At 38.1% G+C, this 22,560-nt stretch overlaps 1 protein-coding gene across 8 annotated transcripts in view; it reads left to right on the top strand.

Moving 5' to 3' along the window:
- Nucleotides 1-22,560, top strand: part of CNOT1 (CCR4-NOT transcription complex subunit 1) — a 104,961-nt gene that overhangs the window by 25,826 nt on the left and 56,575 nt on the right. For 7 of the 8 annotated variants that reach the window (XM_081216863.1, XM_081216862.1, XM_081216867.1 and 4 more), the window contains exons 2-10: nucleotides 2,387-2,659; nucleotides 15,403-15,510; nucleotides 16,081-16,179; nucleotides 16,537-16,605; nucleotides 16,694-16,748; nucleotides 17,247-17,450; nucleotides 18,380-18,548; nucleotides 19,581-19,707; nucleotides 19,856-19,966. In XM_081216863.1, the coding sequence (XP_081072989.1) occupies nucleotides 2,558-2,659; nucleotides 15,403-15,510; nucleotides 16,081-16,179; nucleotides 16,537-16,605; nucleotides 16,694-16,748; nucleotides 17,247-17,450; nucleotides 18,380-18,548; nucleotides 19,581-19,707; nucleotides 19,856-19,966 (1,044 nt within the window). In that variant the 5' untranslated portion in view covers nucleotides 2,387-2,557. Of the gene's footprint in view, nucleotides 1-2,386; nucleotides 2,660-15,402; nucleotides 15,511-16,080; nucleotides 16,180-16,536; nucleotides 16,606-16,693; nucleotides 16,749-17,246; nucleotides 17,451-18,379; nucleotides 18,549-19,580; nucleotides 19,708-19,855; nucleotides 19,967-22,560 lie in introns of those variants that run through there. The other variant, XM_081216869.1, reaches the window with a different exon arrangement.

Genomic DNA, 22,560 nt, shown 5'->3' on the forward strand with positions numbered 1-22,560 from the left:
CCTCTGTGTCAGCATTTGTGATACAAGTTCTGAGCAAGGAGAAACTTTATGTCTTGCAAACTCTTACCATCTATTGCCTTTTTGTATGTAATTGTGAATAATAATTATTAGATGTGTGTAATATAGTGTAAAGTAACTACTGTTCATGTGAATAATATACTCTGAATAACACAGTTTTAGCTGAACACAACTTGTAAAAATTAAAAATACTTTGAATTATATTTGGCACTAAGAACGAACATTTTATTTTATTGTTTTAGTTTTAGTTTAGTTTTTTGGCCGCACCGTGCAGCTCGCAGGATCTTTAGTTTCCTGACCAGGGATTGAACCTGGGGCCACGGCAGTGAGAATGCCAAGTCCTAACCACTGGACCACCAGGGAATTCTCATCTGTGTCCTTTTTTTTTTTTGTCTTAATGAGTATCTTCCCTGCACAGTTTTGCTTCATTCTTTTTAACAACTGCCTTGTTTGGATATACCATAATTTATTTAAGCAGTTACTTTTGGCTGCACTTTCTTTTTGCTATGATACACAGTATTTCAGTCAAAACCTCTGTTTCCTTTGAGTTCTTGAGGCAGTATACATGGAGGGATACAGTCTTAATTGTGGAATTTAGGTTCAGGGTAGTGTGAGAAACACTTTTTACAATATTGCCACTTTGAGTTTCAGAAAAGATGGTACCAGTTAATGTTGTTAACAATCTGATAAGTCCTCTGTGTTTTGTTTTTTTTTTTTTTTTTTTTTGCGGTACGCGGGGCCTCTCACTGTTGTGGCCTCTCCCGTTGTGGAGCACAGGCTCCGGACGTGCAGCAGCCATGGCTCACGGGCCCAGCCGCTCCGCGGCATGTGGGATCCTCCCAGACCGGGGCACTAACCCGTGTCGCCTGCATCGGCAGGCGGACTCTCAACCACTGTGCCACCAGGGAAGCCCAAGTCCTCTGTTTTATGGTGTGGTCTCAGACTTGGGTTTTTGCTAGTCTGATACAGAAAATGTGCTGTCATCGTAATATGAAGGAACAACTTGCTCTAAGAATTTATAGCAAGCAAGTTTAGTTACATATAATGGATAGATATAAACACAATTTATCTTTAACTTCTCATATGTTATTACTTTAGAATAAACAAAAATACCTTGCCACATTCCCAAGATTCTCTTACTCTTTTTTTTTAAGGAGGATGTGGAAAAGGATAGCATAGGTAGAATCTTTGCTTTGTATGAACAAAGCAGAACAAAAATGTAGGGACAGTGTAGTCTTTCTACATTGTTAATAAGTTATTAAAGATAAAGGCTTAAATGCCCTTACCAAGGGGCTTTTAATCTTCATGAATTTTCGTTACCTTACATAGTAAGTTCTGATGGTAATGAAAGTATGAGTAGATTTCAGATCATGAAGCTGTGGACAAGCTTAGCTCCTTGCATTCAAAGATTTTTATTTCAGCAGTGGTACTTGGTGAATTCTTAAAAAAACTTGTGGTGTTTTTTGTTTGTTTTTTTGTGCTGTGATACAGAGTGTTCCTCTGACTCAGCAGGTTGTTGGAATTAAAATGATAAGCATCCTGTCATTTTAGCTATAGTGCTGCTTCGAGCTTCCCTTTCTGAATTTTCCTAGTGCAGGAAGGAATTTGGGTTCTGAGGCCCTTAACTTACTTTTAAGCTAGCCGTTCAAATACCTAAAACATATATCCTAAAATAAAACTTAAAGACCAAACTATTGTCTGATTCTGAAGCAATACATAAGTAGTAAGGTGAATAAATGGGATCTTATAAATAAGTTGTAGATAGTGTGAGAAGAGGGATTGAAAATGTTAGTTGAGTGTTTCTTTCCACAGACCCTAATTTTACTTAAGTACTTTTCTGTGGCTTCTAAAGGGAATAGTATAAATTATCATTGAAATTGATAGAGTAGAAGCCTCAAATATTATAGGACGTCTTGCTAAAACGACAACTTTTTTGTGGGGGGGGGTGTGATTTTTTTTTTTTTATACCAGCCCTACCTAATTTTTAAAACTTGGCATCTTTTATCAATAGTGGTTGAGGGCTTCCCTGGTGGCGCAGTGGTTGAGAGTCCGCCTGCCAATGCAGGGGACACGGGTCTGTGCCCCGGTCCAGGAAGATCCTACATGCCACAGAGTGTTTGGGCCCGTGAGCCATGGCCGCTGAGCCTGCACGTCCAGAGCCTGTGCTCCGCAAGGGGAGAGGCCACAACAGTAAGAGGGCCCTGTACCGCAAAAAAAAAAAAAAAAAAAAATAGTGGTTGAGACATCTTAGTTTTTTTAAAAGATCCTTAGTGGTATTTCAGGTATTAGCATGGAAAGATGGTTATTTAACCCTTTTTAACCCTAATAAAAAATTAACTAATTAAAATATCTTTTTTTTTTTAAACAGGTGCCATGTTTCAGAACAGAGCAAGACCCCTGGTAAAGAACTGAAGACACTGTACAGACACCAGATATAGGCTAATTACAAAGAAAGCATTAACCTGCCTCTGAGGTGACTAAAGGGGAATAATGGTGATTTTGCGCCGGGCTCGGCCGCCTGCTTCCGCCCCAACCAGCAATGAATCTTGACTCGCTCTCGCTGGCCTTGTCTCAAATCAGCTACCTGGTGGACAATTTAACCAAGAAAAACTACCGAGCCAGCCAGCAGGAAATACAGCATGTAAGTAAACTAGTGAGAAAACAAGCACCATTAAAGGAATGAGTATGCAGTGAAAAGAAAATTGGAAATTTTTGTGGGTATGTTGCATGAAAAGTAACTTTTGCCCCTTACTTCAAGTGATTTCAGTTTAATATATAAAAGAGAGCTTTCACAAGGTTGTTCAGCTGTCACCATCTAACTCCAGAATGTTTTCATCACGCCAAAAAGAAACACCTGAATCCATTAGCAGTTGCTTTCCATTTCTCCTTCCCTCCAGCCCCTGGTAACCACTAACCTACTTTGTGCTTCCATGGATTTGCCTTTCTGGACATTTCATATAAGTGGAATCATACCATATGAGGCGTTTTGTTTCTGCCTTCTTTCACTAGCGTAAGTTTTCAAGGTTGATCCATGTTGGAGCATGCATTTAGATATTTAGGTTTGGTTCCACTTTTTGGCTGTTGTGAATATTGTGGCTGTCAACATTCATTTACAAGTTTTGGGTGGATTTTTTTTTTTTTTTTTTTTTTTTAGTTTCTGCTTTATAACAAAGTGAATCAGTCATACATATACATCTGTTCCCACATCCCTTCCCTCTTGCATCTCCCTCCCTCCCACCCTCCCTATCCCACCCCTCCAGGCGGTCACAAAGCACCGAGCTGATCTCCCTGTGCTATGCGGCTGCTTCCCACTATCTATCTACCTTACGTTTGGTAGTGTATATATGTCCATGCCTCTCTTTCGCTTTGTCACAGCTTACTCTTCCCCTTCCCCATATCCTCAAGTCCATTCTCAAGTAGGTCTGTGTCTTTATTCCTGTTTTATTGGGTGGATATTTATTTTAAATTTTGAGGATATATACCAAAAAATGGAATTGCTGGGTCATATGGTAACTCTGACTTTCTAAAGAACTGCTAGACTGTTTTCCAGAACACTGTATCACTTTTCACTTCTAGGAGCAGTGTATGAAGGCTCTAGTTTTTCTTGACCCTCACTAATACTTGTTATTGTGTGTCTTTGTTTTTAGCCATCCTAGTGGGTGTGAACTGGTATCTCATTGTAGTTTTGATTTAATGATGCTGAGCATCTTTTCATGTGCTTATTTGTATATCTTTGGAGAAATTTCAGTTTGTCCCCCCACAATCTTTTTTTAATTTTTTATTATTTATTTGGCTGCGTCAGGTCTTAGTTGCGGCTCCAGAGCACATGGGCTCAGTAGTTGCGGCACTTGGGCTCTCTAGTTGTGGCACGTGGGCTTAATTGCCCCAGGGCGTGTGGGATCTTAGTTCCCCAACCAGGGATTGAACCTGCGTCCCCTGCATTGGAAGGTGGATTCTTAACTACTGGACCACCAGGGAAGTACCCCACCCCCCGCCACCAGAGAAGCCCTAATTTTATTTTTAAAATAGATAATATAGTGGGACTTCCCTGGCCAGTGCAGGGGACACGGGTTCGAGCCCTGGTCCAGGAAGATCCCACGTGCCGCAGAACAACTAAGCCCGTGAGCCACAACTACTGAGCCCTCGTGCCACAACTGCTGAAGCCCATGAGCCTAGAGCCCGTGCTCCACAACAAGAGAAGCCACCACAATGAGAAGCCCGCACACCACAATGAAGAGTAGCCCCCACTCGCCGCAACTGGAGAAAGCCCGCGTGCAGCAACGAAGACCCAATGCAGCCAAAAATAAATAAATAAAATTTAAAAACTAGATAATATATTAACCTGATTACTCTAGCTACCCATTTCTCCTACCCATAGGCAACTGATACTAGCTATTTCTTAACTGTCCTTACAAAGATATTTGCATATAGAAAAAAGGGAAATATTTCCCATCCCTTTTCATATGGTGGCATACAGTATAAACTGTTCTGCATCTTGATTTATTTAATTTGTTTAGTTAACTAGTTTATCCTGGAAATGATTCCTTATCCATACACAAAAAGCTTCTTCATTCTTTTAAGGGTGCATAGTAAACCATGGTATGGATGAATCATATAGAATTTACTTCACTATTGATGCACATTTAGGTTATATAAAAATTTTTTTTGCTATTGACAGTGTTGTTACAAGATTATTTCTTGCATGCATATATCTCTCAGTATGTTTGTAGGATAGATTCCTAGAAACTCAAGCTTGGGCAACTATTCTGCTCTGCTGTCTGATGGAAAAGCTCAATTCTTAGAATTATATATTTCTATTTGATTTTTTTCTTTACATGTAGCACTGTTTCTCTGGTACATTGAAAAAACAGGTGTGTGTGCTTATGGAGCTTATTACATTTGATGCTGCTTTGACAAATTATAGTGCTTAAGTTCATTGTTCTAATACCTTCAGTGGTCCTCTTACTAGGGAACAAAGTCAAAGCTCCTCAGTAAAAAGTTTCAGGGCCCTTTAAGTCCAGTTCTAAATGCTTTTCTTGGAATTCTGTTCTTTCAAGAACCAAATCCAATACCACCTTGCCAGTGAAGACTTACTCTCCTTTTCCTTTATTTGGATTAATTCCTTAGGCTCATTCTGAAAGCTGTGTTGGTCAGAATGTGACCTAACAGTTTCATGCAGCTACTGTTTAAACATCTGCTGTGTGTCACATACTCTTTTTTGTGTGTGTGTGAGCTTTTTTTTTCCCCCAAAGATTTAATAACATGTATACATGGGAGAGACTGAGGAAAACTGAGTAACTCCTAATCAACTTTTTACTGAAGTAAAATGTATATACCAAACAATTCATAAATCATAAGTGTGCAGATGAATTTTCATAAAACGAACATAGCTATTAATAACCGTGCAGATTGGCTTCCCTGGTGGCACAGTGGTTGGGAGTCCGCCTGCCGATGCAGGGGACGTGGGTTTGTGCCCGGGTCCAGGAGGATCCCACATGCCGCGGAGCGGCTGGGCCCGTGAGCCATGGCCGCTGGGCCTGCACGTCCGGAGCCTGTGCTCCGCGACGTGAGAGGCCTGCGTACCGGGGAGAAAAAAAAGAAAACAAAACCATGCAGATTAAGAAAATTGATACTAGCATCTCAGAAGTTGTTTTAGTTGTTGAACATATCACTTATGACCCAGCAGTTCTGTTTCTGTGTGTGTACCAAACAGAAATGCATATATGCATTGATCAAAAAAACATATTGTGATAGCCCAAAGCTGGAAACAACTGAGTGTCCATCAACAAGGTATACTAAGAAGCAGTGAGACTATTTTGTGGAACAACATGGATTGATCTTACAGTGTTGAGTGAAAAATGCTAAACATTCTGTCAGTTCAGTAATTCTGTGTACAGTCAGTTCTCTCGTCATAGCAACCATTCAAGCATTTACAGTGTTCCAGGCATTATTTTTAATGTGATTTTTATTTATTTATTTATTTTTTGCGGTACGCGGGCCTCTCACTGTTGTGGCCTCTCCCGTTGCGGAGCACAGGCTCCAGACGCGCAGGCTCAGCGGCCATGGCTCACGGGCCCAGCTGCTCCGTGGCACGTGGGATCTTCCCAGACCGGGGCACGAACCCGTGTCCCCTGCATCGGCAGGCAGACTCTCAACCACCGCGCCACCAGGGAAGCCCTTTTAATGTGATTTTATGTCAGTTCTCACATTCTTGTTGCAGTCATGCAGGATGAGTAGTGGGTAGTATTGTTCCATTTTACACTAAGGTTCAAAGACATTAAATATTTTTGCCCACTGGTACTCTGCCTGAAAGTGGCAGATGTGAGATTGGAACCCACAACATTCCTATGTTGAATCTCTTTGTAATTGTTCACGGAAGACAAAGAAGTAGAAGGAAATTAGAGACTCTGGATTGGAAGGTCATCTAGTCCCAAGTTTGACGCCCTGACAGCCCCTACTCTAAAACATCTTCCACTTTTTGTCAGAGTGGCCTTTCTAAAATGTATAGCTAATAGTCTCTTTGCCACTTTAAAATCTTTTGTGTATGTCTGTCCCACTCAATTTAAAGTTCATACTCCTAAGCTGGGCCTCTGTTGCTGTTCTTTTGGAAGCAGATATGAGACATTTTGGAATGCAGGTTATTTATAAGGTTTCAACACCTGTAGGAGGAGGAGGACTGGTTGGAAACAAGATTGGACAGAAGGAGAACTACAGTGGAAATCTTCATCAAATCCATGGGGAATTCTGGGATGGGTATCAGAGTTGTCCCATAGGGGGCCCAAATGGCTAGGCCTTCATATCCCTGTTGTTATTGTGTGAGGGCTCCCTCGGGAGGGCATGTTCCCTTGGGTAGTATGATTGCAGCTTAGACAGACACTGAAGGAGCTGATTGCTGGGGCACCTGCAACTTTAACTTCAAATGGGAAATATGGTGGCACTGTCTGAATTTACCCCAGCAAGGCTCTGCGTGATCTGGTCAATTTAATACTATATTTTAATTGGTTTGATCATCTTCCCTACTCCCAAGACCTCATGGTGTGGGACTATCCTTTAGTTTATGTCTCTTAAACCTAACATTTAGTAAGTGTTCAAATGCAATTGGAATGAAAGAAGGAATAAATTAATAAGTAATTAATTTTGAAGGTAAATGTTAGAATGCTTGGTTTCAGCCTATGGCTGAGGTTTTCAGTGTCTACAGATATTCTTCAGACAAGTGTGTCCTCAGTGCTACCCTTGCAGATTGTCCCCTCTCTTTTACTTTTAGAATGATTAGGAATTTAGAACTGGGATGGGAGCAGGGTTCTAGTTCTTGACTCTGTCTTGATTTCCTTTGGTGATATGTAAAGGCTTATTGCAGTTCTTAGATGCCTAATATATTTTAGTGTCATACTTTTTGGGGCTTAGACTAATAGGTTGGCTACGATTGTGTTCCCTTTGTTATTTCTCCTACTGACAAGTAGGAAGAAGGAATGTTTATTGAATTTATTAGATGTATGAGTTCCCTAAACATGAACAATGAGCTAGCTAGTATTACCATTTTATAGATGAAAAAACAAGTTTAGAATTTAATTTGCCCCCTCAGTCAGGATTTTATGATGTTCTTTAGAGCAGCGTCCCCAACCTTTTTAGCACCAGTGATCGGTTTCGTGGAAAAAAATGGACGGGGATGCGGGAGGGAGATGGTGATGGTTCAGGCGGTAATGCAAGCGCTTTGCTCCTTGCCCACTGCTGACCACTGCTCACCTCCCGCTGTGCGGCTGATTGTTCAAGGCCCAGGGCTTGGGGACCCCTGCTTTAGAGAGTAACTCCTATAGTTGTTCTTTTCTTTAAAAATATTTGTTGTCATTATTAAAGAAATTTTGTAAGTAAAATATAGAAAAAATAAAATCAACTCTGGTTTTTCTACTCAGCTTTTTAACACTTTCGAGTATTTTTTGTCTTTGTATTAAAAGTAGCTTATAAAAACATTTTATACTGTTCTTTAAATGATAGTCTCTGTAAATATAATTATAAAACATTTTATTAAAATTTCAAATTTATTTCATTTATAAAATATGAAATAAAAGTTAAAAATTAAAATTTATTAAATAAGTAAAATTTATGTTAAAATTAAGTAAGTAAAATTTATTTATGCTACTCACACACACGAGTAGTATAATATAACCCCCACGAATCTATCATCTACCTTCATTTGAAGTCATGACCAATCTTGTTTCATCTAACCCATTCTCCTCAGTTGTTTTAAAGCAGATCCCACTTATAATTTCATCTGTTTATATAAACCTAACCTCAATACTGTTATCACATCTTTTTTTTAAAAAGCACAGTAATTCTTTTTTAAAAATTGTATTGAAGTATATTTGATTTACAGTGTGTTTCTGGTGTACAGCAGAGTGATTCAGTTATACATATGTATATTATTTTTCATATTCTTTTCCATTATGGCTCATTACAGGACACTGAAGATAGTTCCCTGTACTATATAGGAGGATGTTGCTGTTTATCCATTCTGTATAATAGTTTGCACCTGCTAATCCCAAACTCCCAATCCTCCCCCACACCCCATCCCCCAGCAAAATAATTCTTAAACATCAAATATCTAGTTAACATTCACATTTCCTCAGTTTGCTTCATAAAAAAAAATTTTTAAGTTGACTTGAGTTACGACCACCCCCACCCCTTTCCTCAGTCTGTTTGTTGCATTGGCCCTTACTAAATCTCTTTTAAAATCTATGGGTTTTCTCTGCCTCTCTTTTTCTTGCAGTTATTTTGTTAAAGAAATCAGGTTGTCCTGTAGTTACCCACAGTCTGAATATTGCTGATTACATTCCCAGCATGGTATTTTACATGTTCTTCTGACTGTTGTATTTCCTGTAAATTGGTAATTAAATTTGGGAGCTTAATCAGATTAAGGTTTTTTCTCCCTTAGGACAGTTTTACAGGTGGTGGTGTATGCTTTAATTAGGAGGTTCATAATGTCTAGTCATCTCTATTTTTGTCATTTTTAGCAGGCTTTGTTCATTTCCTGGATTCATTGATTTGTTAGGGATTGCAAAGTGGTGACATTCTAGTTGTTAGGCGTTTTTTATTAGTTGAAATAGTTCTGTAAAGGGAAACTTGCCCTTACCAACTGTAACTATCTGGTTGCCCGAAGTACAGTTTATATAGGAAGGGCTTGATTCTCTCTCTTTATTTGCCAGTTTTCAAAATGACTTGTTTCCTAGCATCCTCCAAATATGACCAATGAATGAGTTTTTTAATATTAGGAATTCATGTATTTTTAACATATTTGATGTATTTGAATTCATTGGAAGTATTATTGATGTTTATCCATTATCCTCTTTGGCCAATGTAAACTTATTCATGTTGGCTTCTGAGTCCTTTTGACCGTATTCTTATTCGTCGTCTTTGTTGTGATTCCAGAAACTTGGAAACTGAAATATTCCAGACTCGTATGTTTCTTGCTTCAGACCTGGAAAATTAGCAATTTCTCTAAGAGGTCTTGGTTTTATTTTACTGGAAAATGGTATTTAGAGATTACCGTTTCTTGTGTAAATAAATGATTAAGACCATTTAGGTGATACAAACAAACTTTATTTAACATTTCATGAAATGGACAGTCTTACTTCAGAGAACTGCAAAATGGGCAGAAGACAAGAACCTTTTATAGGGTAAAGAATAAAGAACAGGGACTTTGCTGGTCGTCCAGTAGTTAAAACTCCATGCTCCCAATGCAAGGGGCATGGGTTCGAGCCCTGGTCAGGAAACTAAGATTCCACATGCTGCCTGGCACAGCCAAAAAAAAAAAGAATAAAGAAAAGACAAATAGAAAATATATGATTGGCTGGGACCACATAGTCAACCTTGTTAGGGGTTAGATAGGGGTTAGAACACCCAGAATCAGCTTGGTGTTTGGGAATTGGCTGACTGAATATACTGTGTTTCTGGTCAAGTGAAACATTTACAGGGACTCCAGAGTTATCTAAATTTTGGTTTGCTGATGTTACACCAAGGGCAGGAGCACTCCATTTTGGGCTTAGAAAGTTATTTCAACACTTGTATTGTTTACTGATACTCAGTTGGCCATTATTAGACCTTGCAGTGGACGAAGCTAAGGAGAAAATACACCATGAGTTCATACTAATACTTCCAGTTTAATTTCAGGACCAAGGGATTTTTATTTCAATTCATTACCTAAAATCTGTCTCTCCTAACTTCCAGTGCAGAAAATTCCCATTTTCAGTGATGAAAAGTCATTTGTTTTATTCCACACTCCACAGTCAAGAGTCTCAGATTATCTGTGACTCCACTAATAGCACTGTGATTATGGAAAATAGTTTACCATTTTTTGGTGGGGTTGGTGGGGGAGCTTTTAAGGTATATCTCACTAGAGATGTAAAATCAAGTTACTGTTTTAAAGTCATTTAAAATAGTTCTTCTTGGCATAGTTATGCCACACCACCAACTGGATATGGAGTTTGGGTTCATTGTTTTCATATTATTTTCAATATTTACAAAGTACTTTTAATAGTAATCTAATTTTGTGTGATACCATGTAAAACGTTTATTTCCAAAGTCAAATCTATAAAGTGACTTTTATTAAAAGAGTAGTTTATGCAATGAGGTATCACCTCACACCAGTCAGAATGGCCATTATTAAAAATAAGTCTACAAATACTAAATGCTAGAGAGGGTGTGGAGAAAAAGGAACCTTCCTACACTGCTGGTGGAAATGTAAATTGGTGCAGCGACTATGGATAACACTATAGAGGTTACTTAAAAAGCTAAAAATAGAGTTACCATATGATCCTGCAGTCCCGCTCCAGGGCGCATATATTGGCAGAAAACTAATTAGAAAAGATACATGCACACCCAGTGTTCATAGCAGCACTATTACAATACCCAAGACATGGAAGCAACCTAAATGTCCATTGAGAGATGAATGGATAAAGAAGATGTGGGGGGGGGGTGTGTGTATGTATGTGTATACACACACAGTGGAATATTAGCCATAAAAAAGAATGAAAGAATGAAAAAATGACATTTGCAGAAACATGGATGGACTTAGAGATATCATATTAAGTAAGAGAAAGACAAATATATGAAATCACTTACTTGTGGAATCTACCAAAATGATACAAATGAACTAATTTACGAAACAGAAAGAGACTCACAGACATCGAAAACAAACTCACGGTTACCAAAGGAGATAGTGGAGGGTAGGGGGAGATAAATTAGGAGTTTGGGATTAATAAATACACCCTACTATTATATAAAATAGGTAAATAACAAGGACCTGTATAGCACAGGGAACTATACTCAGTATCTTATAATAGCCTATAATAGAAAAGAATCTGAAAAAGATAAACATATGTAACTGAATCACTTTGCTGTACACTTGAAACTAATACAACATTGTAAATTAACTATACTTCAGTTTAAAAATTTTTTTTAAAGAGTTGCTTAGTCTTATTAAAAATTTATATATTGAAATGGATTGAGTACTTGCAGCCTGTTCTTTTACTGCAGTTTTTATATTCCTGAAAATATCTTTTATTTTCATACATTTTTTTGACCATAGATCATTGTCGGAAGATTTGTTTCATTTGGAACTCAGGTGCCGTTACCTGAGTTCTTTCATGCTTGAGAATATCTTTCTTGTTTTTATTTGAAGTCCAGTTATCACTATATATATATATTCCCCCTAGTTTTGCAAATATTGTTCCCCATTATTCTTTCAACAGCATCAATTGCCAAAAGCTGCCTATCTTCCTTTGTCTCTCTCCTCCCTCATGCATTTTAGGTGACTAACTTTTCCTGCCAGCATCTATTCCTAACCTCAATATCCCTATGAATTTCCTTTTTTTAAAATAATTAATTAATTAATTAATTTGGCTGCGTTGGGTCTTTGTTGCTGCGCACGGGCTTTCTCTAGTTGTGGCGAGTGGGGGCTACTCTTCATTACGGTGCACAGGCTTTTCATTGCGATGGCTTCTCTTATTGTGGAGCACGGGCTCTAGGTGCGTGAGCTTCAGTAGTTGTGGCACATGGGCTTAGTTGCTCCGTGGCATGTGGGATCTTCCTGGACCAGGGCTCAAACCCGTGTCCCCTGCATTGGCAGGTGGATTCTTAACCACTGCGCCACCAGGGAAGTCCCTGAATTTCCTTTTCATTAGAGTTTATTAACTTCGAGTGTATGCTGTAGTATTGATTATTCTGCATCAGCCTTTCTTGTGCTATGGTATACCTTTCATTCTTCCAACTCAAATGTTTATTTCAGGGATATTTTTGTTGTTTTCTTTGAATGTTTTTCTTTTCATTTCTTGTGGATTGAGGTATTATATATTGATTATTAAGTTATCTTTTCTCTAAGATTTTTTCTTTGTTTCTTAAGTGCCAAAAGTTTGCTTTCATTTCCTTCTGTTATGTTGTACTTGAACCTAGTGTTTTGTTTTACCTTTTTGAGGACTTTCCTCTTAAAAAACAAAAACACCTCCTATAATCTCTTCAAGGATATGGAATACTATTTGTCTGAACTCTTCTGTTTGTTTATTTGTGTCTTTTGTTTGTTTCTTTTAAATTAAAGATTTTTTTTTTCTGGGTGGGGCGTAAGTCTTTTGTAAAGTATGTTCTTCACCTGTCTTGTTTGTTTCTTTGCTCTGTTCTACAGTTTCTTCAGATAGGTTCCAGGCTGAGTCTTTGGATTTTTGCTTGTCTTTGAATCAACACATTATTTACTCACATATAAACCATCTTGGGGATGCTTGAGGGTGGGGAAGTGTGTTGGGGTAGTCTGCCATGTTCTGTATCCAGGTTTGGTAATGGTTACCTCTTCTTCTTTGTTATTCTGCTTCTCAAGGATTCTCCTTTAACTCGATGGTTTGCTTACAGACATTAAAAGTAGCATCTTGAGCTTGGTTCCCTCAGCTCTGTCTCCTTTGCCATTCTCTAATTTCTGTATATTGATCTGGGTCTCTAAATGGACAGTCTTCTTTCATGGCTCATCTGTGCTCCAGATTCATCACTTGAACAAAGGATAACTGTGTGTTTTGGGATATTCATCAGTCCTAAACATTTTTATTTCTGGATTTATCAGTCCCAAATAGAAACCTGCATTTAGCCTGTCATTTGAGGTACTGAGAATAAGCTATCTGACATATCTCTCTGGACCACTTCTTACGTGAATGTTTTGTTGAAAATGGATTTTTTTTTTTTTTTAATATGAGAGGCTAGAAGAAAAATATGAGAGACTAGAATAGGAAAAAAGGGCTCTTAGTTCCACCATCTTTTACTTAGGAGTTTGACAGTTCTGTGCCTTTTGTGTTAAAAGTAACCCTTTATGTTTACTGAAAAAATTTTTCATGTTCTTTTCAGTATGTTAAACTGTTTTGAATAGGTACACTATTTTTTCTTTTTTCTTTTTTTTTTTTTTTTTGGCGGTACACGGGCCTCTCACTGCTCTGGCCTCTCCTGCTGCAGAGCACAGGCTCCGGACGCGCAGGCTCAGCAGCCATGGCTCACGGGCCCAGCCGCTCCGTGGCATGTGAGATTTTCCCGGACCGGGGCACGAACCCGTGTCCCCTGCATCGGCAGGCGGACTCTCAACCACTGCGCCACCAGGGAAGCCCTGCCTTTCCATTTTTTAGGTTGGTGTAAGAGTACCAGTTAAGTCAGTATGGTAATTAACCATGATCTGGTTCCCTGACTCCTGCTGGCCTTTTTTCTGTTACTAAAATCCTTATGTATTGTTTACCTTCTGTCTCAAATGCTGTTGTTACCTAAATATTTTAAGTCTCAGTTTACATGTTACATCTTTGAGGATGGCCTCTCTGAGGTATACCCCCCCCCCACCGTCCTGTCAATATCATATAACCCTGTTTTCTTCATGAGTTAATATTATCAGAAATTGTTTGCCTGTACTTTTCTTCTTCCGTGAAAATGTACTTCATGAGAGCTGTGGAACCCATTGGTCTCCTCTGCTGTTATATTTGCTATACCTTGAATGGTATCTAGCATGTACTCAACAAATGTTTGTTAAGCCAGTTAGTTATTCTTATTCTTTCAAGGGAGAGGTCTGGTTGGTTGGAGCATAGGTAATTCTTCTTAATTAATTTGAATTGGCTCTTTAAGATAATGTCTTCAGTGTTCCAGAGGATAGGAAAAAAATAACCTATGATTATAAGATTGTAACTTTAAGATGTCTGAGGCAGTGTAAAGCTTGGTCTTACTTAACTCTCACATGTTCTGGTTGGGGAAAACTGAAACTGAAATAAGTTAACTTAGCTGGCTGTGACATAATTATGATACAGTAGAAATAGTATAGACTTCGGAGTTGGACTATGAATACCAGACTCCTAACTCACAGACTATTGGATTTTAGGCTCATGGAGTCTGTTTGAAGTGTCCACTTTGTCATCTATAAAATGGGAGTAATTTTTGGCAGAGTTGTTGAACATTAAACCAAGGAAGCCCAGTCACATTTTTAGGCCAAAGTAGGTAGTTAAATATTTACTATTATAAAATTTTAATGTGGCATTTAATAAGCAAATGATTACTCTGCACATACATGTGTGCTAAGTAAGCTCTTTTCCTGACCTAAATGTGAAGTGAACACAACTACATAAATTCCCTTTTCTCATGCAACTTACAGTCGAGTGAGACATAGACAACAAACAGAAATTATCGGGTGGTGGTAAGTACTGTGGAGAAAAGTAAAGCAGGATGAGAGGTGATGGTGGGGCAGTTCATGTTGCTATTTTAGGGATGGTAGTTAGGAAACCTCTGACTGATGAGGTGGCTTTAGAGCAGAAACCTAAAGGAAGTGAGAGAACAAACCACATGTAGATATCTAGAGTTTTATAGTTAGAGGGAATAGCAAGTACAAACATTAGTAAATTTGAGGAATGGCAAGAAGCTCAGGGCCAGTAATGATATCGGACCAGTTCCTTTAGGGCCTTGCCCTATAGGCTATTACAAAGAGTCACAGTTGTGTTAGATTTCAGGTTACACTTTTTAGGGGTAAAAACAACAATGGATAGAAAAAGTGATGCTCTCATGAGTCCAGTTTGTTATAAAATTGTCGCCTTACAACTTAAACATGTCATTTGTGCTGTTTGGTGTTTTTGGTGTAGAGGTTGATCAGAGCACACTGTTACATGGGGCTAATTACTGGTAGTTTTTCTTCTTCTCTCTTTCCTGCTAGTGCCTGTAGGAAACACTTAAAAAATATTTAATTATAAAATATTGGCACCTCCATCTCAATAATTCCTAGAACTCTTGTTCCAAAATGAACAATTAATGTAATTTGGGATGTTGTCCTAGAGATGATTTTTTTTTAAAAAAGAAAAGTCACTCTTAGCAAACTCATATTTTTGGTCTTTTTAGATTGTGAATCGGCACGGTCCTGAGGCAGACAGGCATTTATTACGCTGCCTATTTTCGCATGTGGATTTCAGTGGCGATGGTAAAAGCAGTGGCAAAGATTTTCATCAGGTATTTGGGGCTTACATAGTATATATATTCACTTAGATCTAATTGTTCCATGAATTGCATTTTGGGCATAGCTGTGTAGCAAACACATATAGGATCCAAAAATAATCTTAGCTGAATGGCTAAAAGGCAGTGGGACTTTTCCTTTTCTTGTCCTTCTCTTCTGCCTGACTGCAGACCATTACAGCTACTTAGTTCAGGCTTAGAGACCTGGGAATCAGACCTGCCTGAAGGAAGCAGGACTGTGGGGGAGTCCAGCTTGACAAGTAAGTAAGGCAGAGAGAGGATCTCTTCACCTAGTTTGAGTTTCTATGGTTTGATTCTCAATCTGGGAACAGTTTGTCATGATATTACTCCTTAAAGTTATCTTGTCAGTGGACTTTCTTCTGTAGAGGTTTTGGTTTAACACTTGTTGCTAATAGACTTTGGTAGTTCCAATAGGATTTTTAAAGAGCTGATGTAGAAACAGTATACAGTATCAGGTTACCCTTTAATGTTCTGAGCAATGCTGCTTCTATTTGTGCAAGAAGATGACTGTTAGTGCTAATGAAAATTCATTTGTTATTTTTAAAGACTCAGTTTCTGATTCAGGAGTGTGCGTCACTGATTACGAAGCCAAATTTTATCTCGACGCTGTCCTATGCCATTGATAATCCATTGCACTATCAGAAGGTTAGTATTCCTTTTATCTTTAGTGGTCCTAAGAATGTGATCTTTTATTAGGTTTTCTAAAAAGGCCTTAATCCTTGGTCTCATAATATCATATTTTAAATAAAAAATTTCAAATACTTTCTTTGGAGTTTTTGTAGCTTTCTAACAAAGTCAAGGTGGTTTGATAATAATTAGAATCTTAACAAAACCAGATCATGTGAAGACGTAAGCTTGTCAGAACACAGTTCTGCAGCTGTTGCTAGCAGCACTACAGAATTGTCACTCCTATGTAGCACCATAATTAGGTAAACAGATGCTTTTATAAACTTTTTGAAAATTGTATGTTCTTATTTTAAAATAAAGTTTGGTTTGTTTCAGAGTTTAAAGCCTGCACCCCACTTATTTGCCCAGCTGAGTAAAGTTCTCAAGTTAAGCAAAGTGCAAGAGGTAAGTGATTTAAGAAAAGAGATGTAGGCAAAATTAGAAATAAAACAACTATTTGACTCTTTGGTCAATCTAACCCTTCTTGTTTCAGGTAATTTTTGGCCTTGCCCTCTTGAATTCTTCCAGCTCAGATCTCAGAGGTTTTGGTAAGTTTCCCTTTCCCTAAAAATCCTATAGTGAAGTTAGAGTCTTTAAAATCCGTGGGTTTCTGAGTCTTGAGCCTCCATAGTTTAGAGAGTAAGATTATTTTCTTTTGGTCTCTTTTATGTATGTATGTATACGTACGTATGGTAAAACACATAAAGTTTACCTTCGTAACCATTTTCAAGTGTATAATTCAGTAGTGTTAACTATATTCACATTGTTGTATAATGGATGTCTGGAACTTCTTTGTCTTGCAAAACTGAAACTCTGTACCCATCCAAAAATTCTCCATTCCCTCTCCTCCTCCTGCCCCTGCCCCCCACCGCCAAGCCCCTGGCAATTGGTCTTTTATTTATGCCTACCAGCTAGAGCTGTAAAAACATTAGAGGGTGAAGGGTGAGTTGGTGAATGAGAATGATGATCATCTGTATTTTGATGGTATGTGACTTCTTACCCATTGTGGTGCAAAAATAACTTGTGGTTTTTTATCTCACTTCTAGCTGCCCAGTTTATCAAACAGAAGCTTCCAGATCTTCTGCGTTCTTACATTGACGCAGACGTCAGTGGAAATCAAGAAGGTGGCTTCCAGGATATAGCAATAGAGGTCCTACACCTCCTCCTCTCCCATCTCCTCTTTGGGCAGAAGGGAGCCTTTGGAGTTGGACAGGAACAGATAGACGCTTTTCTTAAGACGCTGCGCAGAGGTAAAAAGGAGTGTCTGTAGCCTACAAAAGATGATTTCTTTGGATGAACACACATTACAAAAGGATTGTAGAATACAAATGAAGGCAGTGATTTACTTTTCTGTTAACTTCGTAATCTTTCAAGGAAGAGAGTATTTTATAATTTAAAATATGAAAATGATAAAAGCCTCATTATAGACAAGGTATAAAATGAAGAGCACTTACCAGCAATATTGTTATCTAAGTACAGTCTCATTTCAGACTTGGTATATTTCCACGTGGTCAAATTTTTCCCTTTTAGGCAGACAGAGACTACGGTATTTGTGACATGCTCTCTTTAGTTTAAAATGTCCATCACTATCATACATCCACTTTACCTCTTGGCTGTTGGCATTGTTATGCTAAGATAACTCCTGGTTCTGTTGTTGCCATCCTCCTTCCTCTGATCCTTTTTTTAGAAATAGCATTTAAAACAAATCTTTTATAGTGGACTAACCACTATCTACTTTCACTCTTATAACTGTTTACTTCTTAACATTGATATAGTTTAATTTAAACTTCATTAACTTTCAGTAATAGGACGTTTTCCACTTGTCAGTGAAATAAAGAGAGACTGATGTACCAATTATTTCTGATGTCTTCCTTGCATGGGAATTGGTAGTAGCCCTTTTGTGAAATTTTGAAGTAATATTTAGGGTGCAATAGATAATGGGATCCTAATATAAAAAATTAAAAATATGACCATTTTTTGTGACATAAGAACATTCAAATTTTAGAATTGAAGTTGAAGTCATAACTTGGGCTAGGCTAGCTGGATTGGAAAAACTGAATAAAGTTTGCTTTGAATATGGACTTGTGAAAACTCAGGTTTGAGGGGCTTTAAAAGAGTAAAAGAGGATAGTTTGTTATTAATCAATATAGCAGTTATAATTATCTTTTTCCTTCTTCAGATTTTCCCCAGGAACGCTGTCCCGTGGTGCTTGCACCACTTTTATACCCTGAAAAACGGGACATTCTAATGGACAGAATCCTGCCTGATTCTGGAGGGGTAGCTAAAACCATGATGGAGAGCTCTTTGGCTGACTTCATGCAAGAAGTGGGCTATGGCTTTTGTGCAAGGTTGGTAGTCAGACATTTTAAACTTCTGATTACTCTTGTGAGAAGCACAGTGTAATTCTTTAAAGCAAGCTCCTAAAGATTCCTTAATGTATTATCTTTGCCTCTCAAGAATTTTGCTTCTAAATTTAATCTTCCACATATTAGTTTTGGTGGCAGCTATAAATGTTCTCGTGGCTAAATTTCTATCTCTCCATCCCCCCTAGTTTCTCAAATTTAAGGATCAGAGGTTCCTAGCCTAGTCGCCATGGTAGGCAGTTTTAGCTTTTGAGAGGGAGGGCATTGAGGCAAGTGTTCATGGAACGTGCATCATTTCCCATCCATCATGTCTAATGTGCTGTTCCCTGCTCCCACCCTCAATTTCCTTGCTGTACCTTGATTTTCTGCAGTCTTCCTTTTCTGCCCTTTTCATACCCTGCCTCTCACATATTTTCCTCACCGCCAGGGGCATAAAAGGAAGTTGTTTTACCCTAATGGTGGCACATAGGACTGTGATATAGTGGATTGTTAATATTTTTCTGAGAATATGTTATTAAGGGCATTAATGTGCTTTGCTTTGACTTTAAGTGTAACATTTAATGTTTTTAAAACTCATACAAACCACATTTCCACTTAGGTTTGAAAGTGTATTTCTTGTGTGTGTATAAATGTGCCTGGCATAAAACTTCTGTTGATGCAAAGTGAAAAAGTTAAAATACATTTTCAGGGCTTTGCACATACCAGAATAACCCTTGAGTTATCAGTATTTTAAAGAATAACTTGATTTATACCGAAGATTGAGGAGGATAATTTTGTCTCTTTGTAGATACTACTGTTAACTCATACTTCCTTCTTCCATCGGTATTTTAAACTTTTTCTATTTCCTTAAGTAGGTGGATTTTACATTCTTAGCTATGTGAAAGTAACAAGAAATGAAGCTTATTACTCTCTGTGTTAGTAAAACTCTAGCGACTTCACTCAAGTGCATTTTATATGAGTGTTTCTTAACTTTGGTATTGAGGGTACCATTTTTCTGAAGTTAAATTTCTGTTTCAGTATTGAAGAATGTCGCAATATAATCATGCAGTTTGGTGTTCGGGAGGTCACAGCTGCCCAGGTTGCAAGGGTTTTGGGAATGATGGCTCGAACTCATTCAGGATTAACAGATGGAATTCCATTACAGGTAGGTGTGGAAATAAACTATTTTACAAAGTGAATTAATGTCCTGCCCTCTTTATTTTATTTATTAAATTACAGTATGATTGTTCTACCAACCAGAGCCGAACACATTGAGTAGTTGGCTTTGTTTAATTCAGATTTTACTTCTACAGAGTATCTCTGCTCCTGGCAGTGGGATCTGGAGTGATGGAAAAGATAAAAGTGATGGAGCACAGGCACACACATGGAATGTAGAAGTCTTGATTGATGTTCTCAAAGAACTGGTGAGTACACATGTAATGTTATATATTTATGATGTTAGTATGAAGTAGCCCAAAGAAAGAAAATTTTAATGAATAAAGTGCCTAGCTGAATGAGAACTGCAATGTTTTATAATTTCTGACTTCTAAAGTAATGAAGGGTCCGAGATAATTAAGTACTGGAAATAGTATGCAATCAAAGTCTAGCTTTGTTCATAATGAATTGTTGCTATGCAATTCTCAGTAGCACTGCTGAGGTGATTTGGTAGGTTGTTAGTGTGTGGTTTTTTGAGGAGGATGAATTTGTTACAAAGTAATGATTGTATGAGGAATTACTGAGGAGAAAGGATGTCTTCTGGATGTTTTCTGGAAGGTGCAACAAAAACCCTGCCAACTTTGTTTATGGGATATTATTATAGGGATAATAAAAATCCATACTTATCTTACTACTTTCAGTTCTGAAATATCCACAAACTAAATAATTGGTCCCCAGATAAACAACGTACCTCTCCTAAAATGTTGAACTGTTAAAACATAAAAAAGTGAAACTTGTAGTTATTAAAAGGGAGTGATGAAATTTAGTCAGTGAGAGAACAGTGGAGTCAAGATCAAGATGGAATGTTTTCAGTCTTGTTCATAAAATGTCAAGGAACAAAATGTAACACTAAAGACTACAAATACATACTTCCATAACATTCTTGATAAGGTGTCAGGTCATTTGTCTATCCTATTTCTCATTTTTAGTTTCCTACATTTGTAACTTATAAGTAAAATTGAGTAACAGGGAATCATACTGTTCTCTGTGTGACCTTACTACTAACAGCATCAGTGTGTTTTCTTTTTATTTTTCTTAATAGTAGATGGATTTATGGTGTTCAGACCTACTCTTTAGTAATAGAGGAGGGGAAAAAATAACATGTGATCATGGCAGAAAACTTAGAGAGTGAAAAGGAAGAAAAGCAAAATAAAACCACAGTTTTAGCACTTAAGGATAACCAGTTACTAATTGGTTTGGGTTTTTTCTTTCTTAATTTTTAAAAAAGTAATTTATTTTTGTCTTCATTGCTTCGCATGGGCTTTCTCTAGTTGCGGCGAGCAGGGGCTACTCTTCGTTGCGGTGCACAGGCTTCTCACTGCGGTGGCTTCTCTTGTTGTGGAGCACGGACTCTAGGCGTGCGGGCTTCAGTAGTTGTGGCACACGGGCTTAGTTGCTCTGTGGCATGTGGGATATTCCCGGACCAGGGCTCAAACCCGTGTACCCTGCATTGGCAGGTGGACTCTTAACCACTGTACCCCAGGGAAGTCCTTACTGATTTGTTTTTAACCTGTGGTTGTCTTGCAAATATGAAAACATGTTTTTCCCTCAGTTTCATCTTTGTACTTTATTGCACTATTGAAAAACTTTTTTTTAAAAATTGCAGACAAGGACAGTTTTCCACGTTATCTGAACCTATGTTTTGATTTCAGAGAGTGCAAAGGCTATAAATTGAACACCTTCACTGTGGATTTGAATAGTTGAATTAGTAACCTCTTTTCTTTCTTCTTCCTTTTTCTCGTATATTTGAGTTTCTGTACAATTTTTTGTAGAAAGTGAACAGAGGACAATTTCAGATACACATTGGGTTAATAATTTTTCTGATTTACTTCCAAGGATGGGAGGAGGAAACCATAGGGGCACGCCTGTGGATTTACCAAACTTAACTCTCTCTAGGATAATGCTGTTTAATAGTATATTTATGGTTTTATTCTGTCACAGTCAGTCCTTGAAACAAATTTTAGAAAGAAAAAAATGTTGCCTCTGAATGCCATTGTTGTCTTAGAGTGAATACCCCAACTGACGTTTATTCTTTGTACCATATACAAAGCAAGCATTAAAGTTTTCATGGATTGAAAGGCGTCACCTTAGAGCAAAACTAAACTGTACATTATGCTTTGGTTGGAGATTTAATTATGAAGTGTGCACAGCCTTTTCTTCTTTCAAGCACAAAATATTCTTCTTTTTTTTCTTTCCCCCTTTTCTTTTTGGCCGCGCTGTGCAGCATGCGGGGTTTTAGTTCCCCGACCAGGGATCGAACTTGTGCCCCTGGCATCGGGAGCGCAGGGTCTTAACCACTGGACCACCTGGGAAGTCCCAAGCACAAAATATTCTTATTGCTTGGTGCAGAGTGTTTGGTAAATTATCTTCTCTAAATGTGTTTCCTTTGCTTTGTGTTTCTTTAAGGAATCTCATACTGCTTTTATGAATACCTTTTCATAAAACATTTTTGAATGGAATTTTTAGTCATTTTGACATAAAGAATCTAGACCACTTTTCCTGATGCATACATTGGGATGCTTTTAGGGGAGATCTTTAGTTAATTAAGATTTTTTTTAAAAATAAATTTATTTATTTTTGGCTGCATTGGGTCTTCATTGCTGCGCACAGGCTTTCTCTAGTTGCGGCGAGCAGGGGCTACTCTTCGTTGCGGTGCACGGGCTTCTCATTGCGGTGTCTTCTCTTGTTGTGGAGCACAGGCTCTAGGCGCGCGGGCTTCAGTAGTTGTGGCACACGGGCTTATTTGCTCTGCGGCACGTGGGATCCTCCCGGACCAGGGATCAAACCCCCATGTCCCCTGCAT

Source organism: Mesoplodon bidens (genome assembly GCF_964165515.1).
Source record: "Mesoplodon bidens genome assembly, chromosome: 18".
NCBI lineage: Eukaryota > Metazoa > Chordata > Mammalia > Artiodactyla > Ziphiidae > Mesoplodon > Mesoplodon bidens.